Here is an 18361-nt window from a genome sequence, read left to right as displayed (position 1 = left end):
TGGACAATAAAAAAATCCTTTAATCCTTTAATGTATTTCTGATGTGGTTAAAGGGACACTGAACACAATTTTTTTTCTTTTGTGATTCAGATAGAGAATGCAATTTTAAACAACTTTTTAATTTATTCCTATTATCAATTTTTCTTCCTTCTCTTGCTATCTTTATTTCAAAAAGAAGGCATCTAAGCTAAGGAGCCAGCCATTTTTTTGTTCAGACCCTGGACAGCACTTGTTTATTGGTGGACAACCCAGGTTGTTCACCAAAAATGGGCCGGCATCTAAACTTACATTCTTGCTTTTAAAATAAATATACCAAGAGAATGAAGAAAAATTGATAATAGTAGTAAATTAGAAAGTTGCTTAAAATTGCATGCTCTTTCTTAATCACAAATAAATTTTTTGGGTTCAGTGTCCCTTTAAGTTAGTTTCCCACTGAAGCACAGGTGTGTTAATTTACTATAAAATATTCCACAGTAATAAGGAATATTTTTTTTATATATTGGCTATTAAGTACTTGATGGATGGTGATAAGAAATGTTGAAGTCTAAACCTATATTTCTTTGAGTGAGGATTAGTAAAAAAATTATTGATATTATATATATTTTTTGGACTGATATAGTTGTAGTTTCAAGGTACAGTAAATGTAACATAGTAACATAGTAGATAAGGTTGAAAAAAAGACCAAAGTAGATAAGGTTGAAAAAAAGACCAAAGTCCATTGAGTTCAACCTATACAAATCTAAAATATTTACAAAAAGCTCCAGTTAATCTTAAATAATTCCACTATAAGGTGACCCATTTAATACTAGCAATCATATCTATGAATTTTGTTTATAGACAGAAATGTATCCAAACAATTTTTAAATGTATCTAGGGTATTAGTATTCACTACCTCCTTTGGTAATGAGTTCCACAATTTTATTGCTCTTACAGTGAAAAAACGTTTCCGTTGCAGGAGATTAAATCTCCTTTCCTCCTACCTTAAATTGTGACCTCTTATCACAAACAATTTACTTGGAATAAACATAGCTTCTGCCATCTCTGAATATGGGCCTTGAATATATTTATATAAAGTAATCATGTCACCTCTCAAGCGCCTTTTTTCTAAAGAAAACAGACCCGTTTGGCTAGCCTCTCCTCATAGCTTAAATTCTACAATCCCCTTATTAGCTTTGTGGCCCTTCTCTGAATTTTTTCTAGTTGTACAATATTTTTTTTGCGATCGGTCACCAGAACTGCACTCCATACTCAAGGTGAGGTCTTACCAGGGATTTATATAGTGAAAGAATTATGCTTTCCTCCCTTGAATCAATGCCTCTTTTAATACATGCTAGTATCCTATTAGCCATTGTAGCCGCTGCCCTGCATTGTGCACCCATATTTAGCTTGGTATCTATTACTACTCCCAAATCCCTTTCCTCCTCTGTTTGGCTAAGTCTTGTCCCATTTAAATAATACGTTGCCTGCTTATTTTTACTTCCAAAATGTAGAACCTTGTATTTTCCTGTATTAAATCTAATTTTCCATTTACCTGCCCATACTTCTAATTTTTGCAAATCCCTTTGTAACGAAAGTTCCTCCTGCTCTGAGCTAATGACCTTACTTAACTTAGTATCATCTGCAAAAATAGAGATGTCGCTATTTAATCCTTGCTCCAAGTCATTTGTAAAAATATTAAAAAGAACAGGGCCCAGTACTGATCCCTGGGGGACTCCATTGATTACCTTTGTCCAATCTGAGTATGAGACATTTACTACTACTCGTTGCTCCCTATCTTTTATCCAGTTATTTATCCATGAGCTAACATTTTCAGCTATTCCCAGTCCCTTAATTTTGTGCATTAATCTCTCATGTGGCACTGTATCAAACGCCTTTGCAAAATCTAAGTATATCACATCAACTGATTCCCCTTTATCTATATTTTTACTTACTTCCTCATAGAATCTAATTAGATTAGTTTGACAAGATCTATTTCTCATAAAACCATTTTGTAATCAGGTCTTGTTCAGGCAAAATGTATTTTTGAAATAATATATAGTAATGTCTCTCTCTTTCTCTCTTTTACAGGGGCTGCCTGCTATAGTAAGTACTTTTGAACCATACTGTTTTCTTATTTTTATGTTTCAAGAAAATAGAGGAAACCATTTTAAAAGTTTTCAAATTATATTTTTGTAGCTATTAAGGGTTATAGTTTAAAGGGACATTAAACACTTTGAGATGGTAATATAAAATGATAAATTGTATATAATAAAACAACTCTGCAATATACTTTCATTATTTATTTTGTCCTCTTTGCCTGTAATTCCATTCTGAAATTGTGAGCTTTTAAGTTCCTGTTATATCCCACACAGTCATTGGCTGCACACTCTAGTGACCTATTTATAACTGACCCTAATTGGCCAAAGCAGAGAAGGTAACACAGGTTACAACATGGCAGCTCCCAGTGTTTTATAGACACTAAAACTTTACACTTATTTTGTCACTTTTTAAACAACTAATGAAACTTTAAAAAATACATCTACATGTTACTCATGGACTAATCTTTTCTTTGAATGCATCATTCTATCTAGCATGTATTTAGTGTTTAATGTCCCTCTAATTACATTTTTTGGGTGGAGGATTAAAGGAACTTAACACCCACATTTTTTCTTTCATGATTCACATTGAGCATACAATTTTAAAATTTACCAATTTGCTTCTAATATCAATTTTACTTAAATCTTTTGGTATCCTTTGTTGAAATGCATACCTACCGGATCTGGAGCACTATATGGCAGCTTTTAACAGTGTTATACATTGTACAAACACTGCTGCCATCTTGTGCTCAAAAGTGTATAACAGCTGCTCTCATATGGTTGTCAAATTCCAGACACGTGCATGCTCCTGAGTCTACATTCCTGCTTTACAGCAAAGGATACCAAGAAAATGAAATGCAGAAGTAAAGTGGAAAAAATAGTTGGGTTTCTTATGCCTTTAAGATGAAAAAAGGGAATACACTGCTAAATGTACCAGCCTCTCCTACTTAATGACCTCCAAATTTATGCAGCAAATGTAAGAGTTAAAAGTGGGTACAAGGGGGTAACAAATTCCTTATCTAAAATTCCTTATCTAAAACATAAAACATAAAACGGTAGCTAGATAAATCAGTAAAAAATCAGTTATAAATGTGATTATAAAGTCTAATGTGTCATCAAGTGCAAAATATGCAAAATGGAAAAAGTCCACTCAAATATTCTTTTGTAATGTGAATCCCCTTACCAGAAATTACCTTAATCTAATGAGGTAAGTTGCCGCACTGAAAGGGGTACTCAGGTACTGGTACAGGTAGGTCCGGTGTGGTGAGGAATGTCCTAATGATCTCATCCACCTTTTGGAGTATGTAGTGACGAAATGATTTACATCCAGTAGTTTCCTCCCAGGATATTCAAATATGCCATCCACCTCTTGGAGTATGTAGCTTTAATTTTGCCTCCTTTCAATTATTAAGGCCTAGCTGAGAGGAGAGATACCAACAAGATGGAGCCCACAAGCAAAAAAACAAGCCTTTTCTCAGCTAGGAATTTTTAAGCGCTGTTACCCCCTTGTACCTATATATATATGTTTATTCATTTATTTTCTTTAGTGAATCAACCGCATTGAATAACATAGTAAATGGTGATTCTGAGGAGGCTCATAAGGCTGGTAAGGCTAACAAGCAAAATCTCATAGGGAATTTAGGCCACTGAAGGAGTAGTGGTTTCAGAAAATACCTCACAGTAGATATGGTACATTAATAGAATTTAATCCCATAATCTTTAACTTAGATCAGGGGACACATTCTAAATAACTTGGGTTGAAGAAAGCCTCAGAGTTTACTTTAAAATGATATTAAAATGACAGTAAACACCTTGAGGCCTATGTTTCAAAGGTCTTGCGGACCTTACTGAATGCGGAGTGCAATACGCTCTCCGTATTCAGCATTGCACCAGCAGCTCACAAGAGCTGCTGGTGCAACGCCGCCCCCTGCAGACTCGCGGCCAATCGGCCGCCAGCAGGGAGGTGTCAATCAACCCGATCGTACTCGATCGGGTTGAATTGTGGCGATTCCTGTCTGCCTGCTCAGAGCAGGTGGACAGGGTTATGGAGCAGCGGTCTTTTCACCGCTGCTTCATAACTGCTGTTTCTGGCGAGTCTGAAGAATCGCCAGAAACACGGGCCCACAAGCTCCCTACGAAGCCTGATAAATGGGCCTCCTTGTAATTACAAGACATTTATGTTGTGTTGCTATAGAATAACATATCAGCCAAGTCTTAGCATTTTTATAACAAATTAACACCCTTTTAACTTAAATTATTTTTACCAAACCCTGCCCACCATTTGCCTTATTTAGAGGAGTCAATTTGGGCTTTAGTCTGCAGACAGCAAGACTAGCCAATAAGTATAAAATGCATTGTTTTGCATCCGATCCGATAATGCCAATTAGGGACATATATATATATATATATATATATATATATCTCAGGGTTTGTCTTGAGAAGTCAGCAGGGTCCATTTCAAGTTTTGAGAATTAGAAATTGCTCAATTTTCAGAGCTAAATTATAAGAAAAGGGACAAAATAATTAATGAAAATATATTCCTAAATTGTTTCATTATGCATGCATCAAGGTTTACCGTTTACTGTCCCTTTAACCACTGTTAGATTGCCTTTTCAGATCAATAAAGTTTTATGCTTCAAAAGAACTATTTCTACATATGGAATATAATATTTCCAGACATTCATGCAGTCCTTTAGATACTTTTTTTTTTTTTTTTACAAAAGGTAAAAATGTTTCAGGTGCTATTTTAAAAAAAAAAAAAAAAAAAAAAAAAAATTGTTTCTGCTCAAATCTTTATCTTAAAACAAGGCTGATATATCTTAGTTATGTAAAACTAATGAAAATGGGAAGTTTTCTGCCACACCTGTTAACCTGTTAATGACCTTCTATAACTACTAACCATACTTATTTTTTTCCCCTAAAGGGTTATTAAACAGTAAATGCATTCTGGACATAATCATGTATTCAAAGCAAAGATTAGCCTTCAAATAGTATGTTGATGTTTTTTTTAAATTATATTAGTTGTTTAAAGGGATAGAAAACATGGGTGCAGCAATGTTTGAACTTAAACTTCTATTTGCTTCTCTCTTCTGCTGAGGACAGATATAAAACAGACAACAGAATATAGATTGCAAACAAGACTGTGGGGCCCATTTATCAAGCTCCAGATGGAGCTTGAGGGCCCGTGTTTCTGGCGAGTCTACACCAGTTATGAAGCAGCGGTCTAAAGACCTCTGCTCCATAACCTGTCCGCCTGCTCTGAGCAGGCGGACAGACATCGCCGCAATTCAACCCGATCGAGTACAATCGGGTTGATTGACACCCCCCTGCTTGCGGCCGAATGGCTGCGAATCTGCAGGGGGCGGCGTTGCACCAGCAGCTCACAAGAGCTGCTAGTGCAATGCTGAATATGGAGAGCGTATTGCTCTCCGCATTCAGCGAGGTCTGTCAGACCTGATCCGCACTGTCGGATCAGGTCCGACAGACCTTTGTTAAATAGGGGCTTGTGTATGAGCTTCAAAGGAGATCTGAAAAATTTGTGAGGTGGAGAGAATTTAGAGGTGATCAAGTCATAATGAACCTAGGGAATTGTGCAAATTTAATGGCAAAATGAATTAGTGCTAAGCTCCCTAAATTAAAATTGGTGTAATAATTAATAAAAAACTAAATTGATGTTTAAAAATGTGTTTTTCTTAGATATAATAATAGATAAATAGATGCAGATTTTATAAACAAAATGATAGATAGATAGATATACAGAATGTATGCAACCACCAATCAGCTGTTAGCTCCCAGTAGTGTAAATTGGAAAGTTGTTTAAAATTGCCTGCTTTATCTGAATCACGGAAGAAGAAGTTTGGGTTTCGTATGAAAAAGACAGGAACTTCCTTTGCTGCAAATGTTCACTAATAGTCACTTATAACCTCTTCAGACAAAACTGTGACCCTCTTGTTGCTAAATCATAAGGTATAACGTAATGAGATGTAATCTTTTATAGTTATCCTGTAATGTAATGAGGCGGCAGGGAACAGAGTTCAAGCAGAGGATTTCCTGGATGTATTGGTAAAAATGCTTCCAGTAAAATTGTCAACGTTTTAGTGTTAACATTTTTCTCTGCACGTGCATGTGAAGCATAGCTAGATATTCTCAGTGCACCAGCATTTTAAATACTGCAGCTGCTCAGAGCATCAGTGGGGCTTGTAACATGTCAGCAATTAACAAATTGAGTCATTGCCAAATGGTACAAGCACCTTAGACTCTCTGTGTAAGAGCTCTATTTAAAATGCTGGTGCACAGTGCATACCTAAGTACACTTTTGAAACAGCTATAGCTTTTATTAGAAGCAAGAATGCTTCTATTCAAAACTGGGATGAATCCAAAATAGTTTCTTTAGTGATAATAACTCTAATGATCTTCTGAAAGAAACAAGTATCAATCGAAAAATAAATAACTTGTTAACTGAAAGATGAGATCTGTATTTTGCACTTCTTTCAGAGGACTCCATCAGATTTCCCATGCATTACATGGTCATTTATCATTAAAGTGAATGTCAATTTTCTCTCATTTGAACATATGTCTTCATTGCTTGTTAGTATATAAATTAAACCGCCACTTTATTTTTTTTAATAAATGTAAAATAAATATTATATTTATATGACCAATTTTCCTCCATTTTATGTACCAGCTCCTCCCACCCGCAACTTCCTGATTTCATTCAATCTTACGTATACAGCGGTCCCACCCGTTGTTTACGTAGAGGCAATGCGCGCTCCTGGCTATGAGAACCATCGCGCATGCGTTACACACCGATGCAGATGACTAGCAACATAGTAAGTTGTGGAATAAATTACTAAGTCCAACAAATGTTAAATAGCGCATGCGCAAAATGTGAACGTGCGTCAGAGATCATTGTTATAACAGCTTTCTAATGCAAGGGCATTACGGACGTGTGACGTCGGCAAAAGGGGTTTGCGCCCCCCTCGGGGGGATTCAATTATTGGTTGACAAGATCGAGCCTACAATGTCAATCAATAATCCAAGATGGTCGGGCGGATGATGAAAATTAGGATCGCATTGAAATAAAGTTAAAATAATCGTTAATGACAAATTTGTAAAAAAAAATTATGAATTAAAGTTCAGGTATCTTAACTTCAATTTTAATGCTGTGTTTACCATTCAGACTGACTTTACATTCACTTTAAAGGGATATGAAACCCAATTTTTTTTTCTTTCATAATTTAGAAAGAGCATGCAATTTTAAATAACTTTCCTATTTACTTCTGTGATCTAATTTGCTTTATTCTCTTGATATCCTTTGGTAAAAAGCATATCTAAAAAGGCTCAAGTAGCTGCTGATTGGTGACTGCACCCATGTGCATTGCTATTTCTTGAACAAAGGATATCTAAAGAATTAAGCAAAGTAAATTGGAATGTTGTTTAAAATTCTATTCTCTATCTAAATTATGAAAGAAAATATTTGGGTTTTATGTTTTCTCCTTTAATGTTTTCAAATGTATTTGTTGCACAACATTAGCCCCTCCATATCTTATATGGAGAAAATGTTATAGTCATCTTAGAATTTTTTTTTTTCTGTTATGCATTTGCAAAATGAATATTACATTTGAACGTTTTATTGTAAGAAGTTCATTAACTAAACAAACTTTTGAACCAATATACTATTCATTAATTCACCATATAAAAGATAGGGGAAACTGAATGAATTAATGTGTTTTATTAGTTAATTAGTTTGTTTAGTTAATTAACAACATTTGTTTAGTTAAAGGGACACTGAACCCAATTTTTTTCTTTCATGATTCAAGCAACTTTCTAATTTACACCTATTATGAATTTTTTTGTTCTCTTGCTATCTTTATTTGAAAAAGAAAGCATCTAAGTTTTTTGGTTCAGTACTCTGGACAGCACTTTTTATTGGTGGATGAATTTATCCACCAATCAGCAAGAACAACCCAGGTTGTTCATAAAAAATGGGCCAGCATCTAAACTTACATTCTTGCATTTCAAATAAAGATACGAAGAGAATGAAGAAAATTTAATAATAGGAGTAAATTAGAAAGTTGCTTAAAATGTCATGCTCTATCTGAATCACAAAAGAAAAAATTTGGGTTCAGTGTCCCTTTAATAAAATAATTTCTGACAAACAAATCTGAGATTTTGTTTGCAAGTGTCTACAATTCAATGCCAGTATTCCAGTCTATTATAAAAACACTATTCCAGCAGCCGTTGTTCTTGTTGAAAACCTATTTTGCATGGCATTTCTTACCTGGCGACACAGCAGTTTTTAAACTATGACACTTGTACAAAAATAGAATACAAAAATCAAAATGTTTATTAAAGTATTTGGAGTAAAAATAATATGAAATTATTAATTGAACATGCCATGAATTTATATTAATGGTTAAAAATAAATAAATTAATTAGCTGCCTTATTTTTCACTTTGGCCACTTATCTTTTGCTTTGATTAAGGCCTGTGAACATCCATAAGAAAAAAGCTCATTTTTACAGCAAACGTGTAATGGCATAAAAATAGAGTATTCGTTGTATTAACCTATTATACTAGAAATACCTTACTGCATGTATATTTTTCTTTTTCTCTGTGTAGATGGCACCGAATATCAGGTGTGTGAGTCATGTGCCGGGTCATGTGGACAAGGAAATGGATGTATGTGCGCCGATTTTAACACTTGTGTCCCTGACGATTGTAGCATGAATTCAAATGAGTGTTGCCCTCCTGGCTTATTTTGGTCGGTGAATGAAACCTGTTGTACAGGTAAGGTATAGACAAGATGATATATGTATACCTAATAGAGGCCTAGTTTCTATTGATGTGGTACATTTTGGAAACTTGTGATAAAAACATTTATCTCCATTAAAGTCTATGGATAATTTTTAGGTTACCACCAGTTTCCAAAATTTATCACCTCAATGGAAACTAGGCCCTAGTCAGAAGTTATATTCTAATGCAGTACTTCCCCTACCTATGAGTTCTTTTCTTATCTCACTCTTTGTTTTGCAGCTAACGTGACCTGTGATTCCCCATGTGCAAGTGATGAAACTTGTGCTACTATTAACAACAAAGCAACCTGTTTTTGTGATCCAAACTTTTACAAGAAAAAGAGTGAGTTTCTGTTCCTTAAAGCCCATAAATTAGTCATTTTATTCTCAACAGGTCTGAAATATTTTGTCTACATCTTTATAGTAACAGAAAATCATATCATGCATATCTGTACTGATTATTTTTTGTTATTTATCAGCTCCTTAAATCAGGTGTTTGTAGCATCACTGACTATAGAAACCAAGGGACTGATCATCACAATTATTATTATTATTATCGGTTATTTGTAGAGCGCCAACAGATTCCGCAGCGCTATAAACAAAGGGGGAATACAACAAAACAATTATATGGTAGAGGGCCCTGCCAAGAGTTGCACTGTTGTAGTCAGCTCTTAAGAAGGTGATCCACAAACAGCTGGACTATTAGGCTTACATGCTAAGAGGGTTCAGGGGATTGCAGTGGAGGAGAAGAACTGGTATTAGGAAAGGTTAGCGTAGGTTGTATGCGTCCCTGAACAGTAGAGTCTTTAGGGAGCACTTGAAGCTTTTAAAACTAGAAGAGAGTCTTATGGAGCGAGGCAGAGAGTTCCACAAGATGGGAGCCAGTCTGGAGAAGTCCTGTAAACGGGAGTGTGATGAGGTGACAAGAGAGGAGGAGAGTAGGAGGTCATGAGCAGAGCGAAGGGGACGGGAGGGAGAGTATCTGGAGACAAGGTCTGAGATGTAGGGGGGAGCAGTGCAGTTGAGTGCTTTGTATGTCAGAGTGAGGGTTTTGTGTTTGATCCTAGAGGCAAGAGGAAGCCAGTGAAGGGATTGGCAGAGAGGCGCAGCAGATGAAGAGCGACGTGTAAGGAAGATGAGTCTGGCAGAGGCATTTATTATGGATTGTAAAGGAGCTAGGCGGCAGGTGGGGAGACCAGAGAGGACAGAGTTGCAGAAATCAAGGCGGGAAAGAATAAGAGAGTGGATTAAAATCTTAGTTGTGTCTTGTGTAAGGAAGTGTCTAATTTTAGAGATGTTTTTAAGGTGAAAGCGGCAGGCTTTAGCCAATGACTGAATGTGAGGAGTGAAGGAAAGATCTGAGTCGAATGTGACCCCGAGACATCGGGCGTGCGGGGTAGGGGTGATGATGGAGTTGTCGACAGTTATAGAGATATTGGGGGTGGAGATTTTGGAAGAAGGGGGGAAAATGAGGAGCTCAGTTTTGGAGAGATTTAGCTTGAGGTAGTGAGAAAACATCCAGGAAGAGATGTGAGAAAGACAGTTAGTGACACGGGTTAGCAAGGAAGGAGATAGTTCTGGTGCAGAGAAGTAGATTTGGGTGTCATCGGCATACAAATGATATTGGAAACCGTGGGACTTAATTAGGGAACCTAGTGATGACGTATAGATAGAGAAGAGAAGGGGACCGAGGACAGAGCCCTGCGGTACTCCGACAGAAAGTGGTGACGGGGCAGAGGAGGCCCCAGAGAAGGCTACACTGAAGGTACGGTTTGACGGGTAGGAAGAGAGCCACGAAAGGGCTGTGTCACAGATGCCGAAGGATTGGAGGGTTTGGAGCAGAAGAGGGTGGTCGACTGTGTCAAAGGCTGTGGACAGATCAAGGAGGATAAGCAGAGAGAAGTGGCCTTTTGATTTGGCTGTAAGTAGGTCGTTGGTGACCTTAACAATAGCTGTCTCTGTGGAGTGATAGGGACGAAATCCAGATTGCAGCGGGTCAAGAAGGGAGTTTAACGTAAGGAAATGGGATAGGCCTGCATATACTAGTTTTTCGAGAAGCTTTGAAGCAAGAGGGAGGAGGGAAATTGGGCGGTAGTTGGATGGGGAGGTAGGATCAAGGGAAGGTTTTTTGAGGATAGGTGTGACCAGCGCATGTTTCAATGATGAGGGAAATGTACCAGTGCTGAGGGAGAGGTTGAAAATGTGTGTTAGTATAGGGGTAAGGGTAGCAGAGAGAGAGGGGAGCAGCTGTGAGGGGATAGGTTCAAGGGGACAGGTAGTGAGGTGAGAGCGCAGTATAAGTGCTGAAACTTCATCCTCAGTAACAGGGGAGAATGAACTAAGTTTCAGGTTATGAGGGTTGTGGTTGGGTGAGAGTATTTGAGGGGGGGAGAGAATGGAATTGTGTTGAGAGCTGATTTCATTTCTGATGGAGTCAATTTTGTTAATGAAGTGACTGGCAAAGTCTTGGGCTGACAGAGAAGTTGTAATAGGAAGTGGGGGAGGGCGGAGGAGAGTATTGAAAGTGGAGAACAGACGTTTTGGGTTTGAAGAAAGATTAGAGATAAGGGTAGAGAAGTAGTGTTGCTTGTGGAAGGGCAGAGTAGTAGGAGTTCAAGATGAGTTTGTAATGAAGAAAATCAGCAGAACTCCGTGATTTTCTCCAATGCCGTTCAGCAGTACGGGAACATCTGCGTAGGTACCGTGTCAGAGGAGTATGCCAGGGCTGGGGATGAGTGTGTGATTTCCTAGCAGTGGTAAGAGGGGCGAGATTGTCAAGGACGGATATAAGGGTGGAATTATAGTGGCAGATAGATTGTTCAGGGCAGGAAAAGGAGGAGAAGGATGAGAGGAGTGGTTGAAGGGAATTAGCAAGTTGTTGCTGATCTAAAGACCTAATGCTTCTGTGAAGTTTGGTGTGAGGAGTAGAAGGTGGGAGAGTTGTAGGAAGGGATGAAATGTTGCAGGTAAGGAGATGGTGGTGAGACAGAGGAAAAGGGGAGTTTGAGAAGTTTGAGAGAGTGCATCGATAGCTAAAGATCAGGTCAAGGGAGTGACCGTCTTTGTGAGTGGGAGAATCAGTCCATTGTGACAGACTGAAGGAGGAAGTGAGTTGCAGAAGTTGTTTAGCAGATGAGGCAGTGGGATTGTTAAGGGGGATGTTGAAGTCGCTAAGAATGAGGGCAGGGGTGTCAGAGGAAAGGAAGTAGGGTAGCCAGGCAGCCAAGTGATCTAGAAATTGAGTTACGGAGCCAGGGGGTCGGTATATGACTGCAACACGTACAGAGAGAGGGGAGAATAAGCGAATCATGTGGGTTTCGAATGAGGGAAAAGTGAGGGAAGAGATAGGGTGTATTTGTTGAAAGGTGCAACGAGAGGAAAGTAAAATACCTACACCACCTCCTTGTCTATTACCAGACCTAGGAGTGTGGCTGAAGTGTAGACCCCCATGTGACAGAGCAGCAGTGGATGCTGTGTCTAGGGGAGAGAGCCAGGTTTCTGTTAGGGCCAGAAGGTTGAGGGAGCGGGAGATGAAGAGGTCATGTATAGAAGTGAGTTTGTTGCAAACAGAGCGAGAGTTCCAGAGTGCACAGGTGAAAGGGGTAGTGGCTTTAGATGCAAGAGGAATGTGAGAAAGGTGTGCAGAGTTTTGTTTTCTGAGTCTATGGGATGGTACACATGGATGTGCATGGCTTGTCAGTGGTTGGGGACCGGGATTAGGGGAGATGTCACCAGCAGTAAGTAGAAGCAAGAGGGAGAGTGACATGAGATGAGATACAGATTTGCAGTAGTGAGACTGCTTTTGAGATGGGGTGGAGGGGGTAGAGAGAGTGTTTAGGAATAGGTAAAGTTCATGAGTAGAAAAGTAAGGTGAGTTTAGGAGAGATGGGCTAATGAACAGTGCAGGTGGAGAGGGAGAAGGAGTAATTGAATAGTGTAGTTTGTTATAGAGACAAAGGGTAGCAAAAAGGAATATGAATATATTGAGCATTTTTACAGAATTGGGAACCAGTTAAAAACATAAGACACAGAATTACTGTAACAATTGCATAAGGGAATGAAAGGTATATGAAACATAATATAATAAAAGTACTGTGTATTCTATGGGGTTAAGGGAATGGAAGGATGTGCTGATCAGTGTGTGCACCTGTCATTTCAGGAGAGTTAAAGTTGTGTGGGAGACTATCTATAAATGAGGAAGTGAACTTGGGGTGGGTGGGAATTTCAGTTAAGTGAGAAGGTCTGTGATTTTTTCTGTGTTCTTAGACTGTGTAAAGGGAGAGAGATAAATTGGTTAATGATGGTCCAGAGAAAGTGTGTTAAAATGAGTGGGAGGGTACATTTATGGACATTTTAAGCTAAGGGTCAGTCATGCAGAAACCAAAAAACAAAATATTAGATAAGACAGACATATAAGAGTGAAATAAAACCATTAAGACACATAGACAGATAAATGTACAACAGCTGCTTAAACTATGCAAATTATGACTAGCACAGCCTGTAATATATACATTTAAAGTAAAAACAAAACAAAAGGAATTATCACTAAATATACAAACACATACAATAAACAACTTAGCAGGTAAAATATAATGAAGCTGTTTCCCAGAAGGCTACCTGTAGAAAGTTATGTGGCAATTTCAGTTAAGTGAGAAGGTCTGTGATTTTTTCTGTGTTCTTAGACTGTAGAAAGTTATGTGGCAATTTCAGTTAAGTGAGAAGGTCTGTGATTTTTTCTGTGTTCTTAGACTGTAGAAAGTTATGTGGCAATTTCAGTTAAGTGAGAAGGTCTGTGATTTTTTCTGTGTTCTTAGACTGTAGAAAGTTATGTGGCAATTTCAGTTAAGTGAGAAGGTCTGTGATTTTTTCTGTGTTCTTAGACTGTAGAAAGTTATGTGGCAATTTCAGTTAAGTGAGAAGGTCTGTGATTTTTTCTGTGTTCTTAGACTGTAGAAAGTTATGTGGCAATTTCAGTTAAGTGAGAAGGTCTGTGATTTTTTTCTGTGTTCTTCTTAGACTGTAGAAAGTTATGTGGCAATTTCAGTTAAGTGAGAAGGTCTGTGATTTTTTCTGTGTTCTTAGACTGTAGAAAGTTATGTGGCAATTTCAGTTAAGTGAGAAGGTCTGTGATTTTTTCTGTGTTCTTAGACTGTAGAAAGTTATGTGGCAATTTCTGTTAAGTGAGAAGGTCTGTGATTTTTTCTGTGTTCTTAGACTGTGTAGATATATCACAATATATTGTATGATAGTTATCTGCATGTTAACATCTGAAGATGAGCCCTTTTCTATGAAGATGTGATTGCAATTATCTATTTTTATTGTTTATAGGCAGCTTTTTTTTATTATCGGTATAGCTTAAAAACGGTGCTATACTAAACAAGTAGTAGTCAAATTCTTGATACTTAGGGCTAGATTTACTAACATCCGGACAGACATGAGCAGAAATCTCTGCCCTGTCGACCCAGCATAACAGCTAGCGGGCAGCAATATGCATGAGGAGGGGCTGTCAACCCCCCCAGTCAGGATAAGTCCGGGGGGAATGTAAAACACCACTTTATAGTTTGCGTACAGGTTAAGAAGCAGCGGTCTGATGATTCTTGCTTCTTAACTCTCAGCTGCATGCTTGCTCGTGCAAGCCTGCAGCCGAAGGTGCTCCAAAGCTACATTTGTAGTGTCTTAAAATGGAAACCTTAAAGGGACATTAAACACTAAATAAATGCTAAATAGAATGATGCATTCAAATAAAAGATTAGTCTGAGAATAGCATGTAGATGTATTTTTTAAAGTTTCATTAGCTGTTTAAATATTTACAAAATAAGTGTAAAGTTTGAGTGTCTATAAAACACTGGGAGCTGCCATGTTGTAACTTTGCTGTGGCCAATTAGGGACAGTCATAAATAGGTCACTAGAGTGTGCAGCCTATGGCTGTGTGGAATATAACAGTGTTCTGCACTTCCATTTCTAACAGGAACTGAAAAGTTCACAATTTCAGGATGGAGTTACAGGAAAAGAGGACAAAATAAATAATTAAATTATATTGTAGAGTTTTTTTAAATATATATATATATACACAGTATATGATTTATCATGTTATGTTAACATCTCAAAGTGTTTAATGTCCCTTTAATGACACATTTACAGAGCTAATTTTGACTTATGGAATTTCACAGCCAAACTCACTTGATAAACTCCATAGACAACAGTATCCAGTATCCCAAAAATGATTGCCTTGGCAAACACAAATTTACCCCCACCATATTGGATAACATTAGGAAGCACGGTCATGAAAAAATATACAAATGCTAAGTGCTCAGTCAATTGAAGTAAAAAAATAAATAAATAATAAGCAATTTTTTGCAGTACCTATAATGTCCCTATTTAAAACCCTTATATAGACAAACACACTTATCACTGATTTTGGAGCACAACAGGTTAATTGCACATTGTAGCCTATCAATGTCACTAAATACTATTAAGGGGGTCAATCCAATCTGTGATATTAATCACTAAACCAACAAAATCGCCAATTTGTTCGTCCTTAATTCTGCACATATGATTATTGCATTAGGAAACCATTTCCCTTAACTTATCTCTCAGCCTACTAGTTTGTTCTGTTTTTTTATGGTTTCACATGCTCAGATGTTTGTTTATGAACTATTATAGAGAGGGCCAGCATTTTTTTTTTGGGCCAAGGAAAAGGCAGAAATATTTTGGATGGCCAAAACTCAAAAGACCATCTAAAGGGGAAAACAGAAGATGAGGGTACCCTGCAACCTTAGCTGTATCCCCTGTGCATTGTACATTTTTAGTGGGATATATTATTATTTGTGGGTATAATAGCCCTCCAGGCTTCTAAAATATTGACTTGTGGCCCCCATGTGTTAGGAAGTTTGCCATCCCTGAGCTATTATAAAGCGAGGAAGCAATTCAGAGTAATTTTAGGCATTTTCCTTATTGTGTAAATGATTTTATATATTTATATTGTTAGAGCATAGCAAAGTATAAAAATGTATTTCCTATATTTCTAATACTCAATTCTTTATTATCAGATATCACCGATTTGAAGCCAATACTTTTCTGTGGGATTAACATAACAATTGTTTCTCTCAGCCGATGCCTTCTGTATGCCCTTGGATATGACTACAACACATTTCGGCTTAATGAAAACTCTGCTGCCTGCAAGTACAGCTATAGGGAAATTGTTAATAATCAGAGTTTACAGTCTATTCAGGTCGTACAAAAACCTGGATGGTGCGGAAATATTGCCACGGTGAGATAATTGTAGTATTGTAGGTCGGGCCTGCTCAGGGAGTTGCACTGATAATATGCTGCTTGGGTTTGAGAATAAAATATGCCCCCCAACTCTCTTTCTACTATAGTCTAAACTACCGGTTTTCAAACCTGTCCTTAGGACTCCCTAACAGGCCACATTTTGAGGATATCTGAACTAAAGCACAGGTGAAACAATCAGATGATTAGTAAACCTGGTTATTTTACCTGCTCTCATCCAAGGTTATCTGGAAGATCTGGCCTGTTGGGGAGGTTTGAGGATAGGTTTGAAAACCAGTGGTACAAACCCAACCATTCCCCTGCATCCTAAAGGCAATAGAGATACATATATACAAGTGAGTTGGGTCCTTTTATATTATTTAAGGCAAACGTATTCTCCTCATGTACTTCCCCTGTTAAGTGTTGCAAGAGTCCCATGGTCCCAATATAGAGTCGGCCTAGACTGTATGACCCAAAGCTGTATGATAAAAGCAGTCAATTAAATCTAGGGAAAATAAAGATTAATACAACTAATATAAATGGTGGATGTATAGGTAGACAATCCAATTATAGTTTCTTTATGTTGAAATTCATATTTATTATGCATTAACATTTTACTTTTTTTTGTGCAGAATGATTCAGCTAAGTACTATATTACAAATACTCTTAACGTTGGTATTCAGAATAAAACCCTCATTACTGTAAATCCAATCAAAATGAACTTTACCTGCTCTTTTAACATAACCATGCAGACCAGCCTCGCCTTCGCTCTCAATCCTGTACTAAGGTGAGAACAAAAGAGTTTAGTGAATAAAGCTGAATATCTTTGAGCAAGTCTTAGTTCTAGGCTATAACATTTTGTGCTGCAAAAAGTTGAACCCCAAGATAAATATGTAGGTGGTAATGTAGGGGCCTCATCTTCTACTACTTAGACACAGAAATGAGAATGGGTAATTAAGTGTTTAAATGACATCCAAATTGGGTAAAAGGGATCTTCTAGTGCAAAATATTTTGGGGCTTAAGTGCGCACACAGTATTTAGTATTATATTTGTAAAGTTTTACAATATGTTTAAAAAAAAACTTGGTGTAGCATTGTTTTTAACAAATTATTTAGTATTGCCTTTTTAACATTACCAGACACAATTTGCAATAATATTAAAGTTGATCTCTGGTTACCTTTTGAATGCTACTATTAACACAAGAGCATGTTGGTTAAAGAGGGTCTCACTATTAAAAATAGTCACCAGCGAGAATCTTTACTAGGGGTTCTGGTTACAACAGGTTTTGTAATCTACTGTAGACCTATAAAGTTCTAAAGAAATGTCTCCCTTTAACCTTATAGTTACACCGTCTCTGTTTCACAATCTCACTCCATACCCCCCTCTTCTTACCCCACAGATACATATGCAGACACACTGTAACACACACACACAGATACACATCTGCACATATAATATGGGCTCCATATACTAAGCAATGTATGCTGCTTTGGAGCCCTTGAGGGGCAAGTTCGCACATGCAAGCCTGCAAGAAGCAGCGGTCACCTCTCAGTTGGCACAGAGAAATCACCCCAAACAAGCTCTCTCAGGGTGATTGACAAGCCCTTCTCTCATGGTATTGGTCGCGTAAGAAAAGGCTGCAGCATTACCCACTTGTTTGAGTGTGTAATGGTACATACGGGCAGCGGAACAAGAGGGTCAGTTGTGTGTACATCGCAAAGCCGTGGGGGCAGGTTCTCAAGTTGAGAACCTTGTCCGCACAGCGTTTGAAACATGGAGATCTATGTATGCATGGACACATAATATATCTCTTTATCTTCTATGGAGGATCACTGCACAAATTATGGATAAGCTATGGCAACAGCTGCCTAATTGGCACGCCAGTCTCTTACCTTTCCTGTCTGCAATGTACCCTCAAATACTTTCTCAATTCCTGTTTACAGTACTAAGGCACACTAAAATGTTGCCATCTCTAAAGTTCTGCTCTTAGTTCTAATAACCAGTACAATATATCCTGTACACTCCTTCATGGTTATATGCCTTATCTATTGATTTAATTCCTTTTGATGCTCATTTAAATTCGTTCCACACTTAATATGCCTTAAACAATCACTATATTTTCATATTTTTCATAGTCCTTATCCTAATACATTCATTGTTATGCCCCTGCCTATGTCTGATTTAGGGATAACCTTTGTCATGAACAAGATCAGTTGTTGATACG

General features: G+C 37.6%; 1 protein-coding gene across 1 annotated transcript in view; it reads left to right on the top strand.

Moving 5' to 3' along the window:
* The window catches only part of LOC128653577 (pancreatic secretory granule membrane major glycoprotein GP2-like), a 34129-nt gene that overhangs the window by 1852 nt on the left and 13916 nt on the right, over positions 1-18361 (top strand). The window contains exons 2-6 of the mRNA XM_053706959.1: positions 2068-2082; positions 8696-8863; positions 9110-9211; positions 15918-16138; positions 16770-16924. Of these exons, the coding sequence (XP_053562934.1) occupies positions 2068-2082; positions 8696-8863; positions 9110-9211; positions 15918-16138; positions 16770-16924 (661 nt within the window). The remainder of the gene's footprint in view (positions 1-2067; positions 2083-8695; positions 8864-9109; positions 9212-15917; positions 16139-16769; positions 16925-18361) is intronic.

Source organism: Bombina bombina, chromosome 3 (assembly GCF_027579735.1).
Source record: "Bombina bombina isolate aBomBom1 chromosome 3, aBomBom1.pri, whole genome shotgun sequence".
In the NCBI taxonomy this organism is placed as follows: Eukaryota; Metazoa; Chordata; class Amphibia; order Anura; family Bombinatoridae; genus Bombina; species Bombina bombina.
This window is presented reverse-complemented; position numbering and strand designations above follow the sequence as displayed.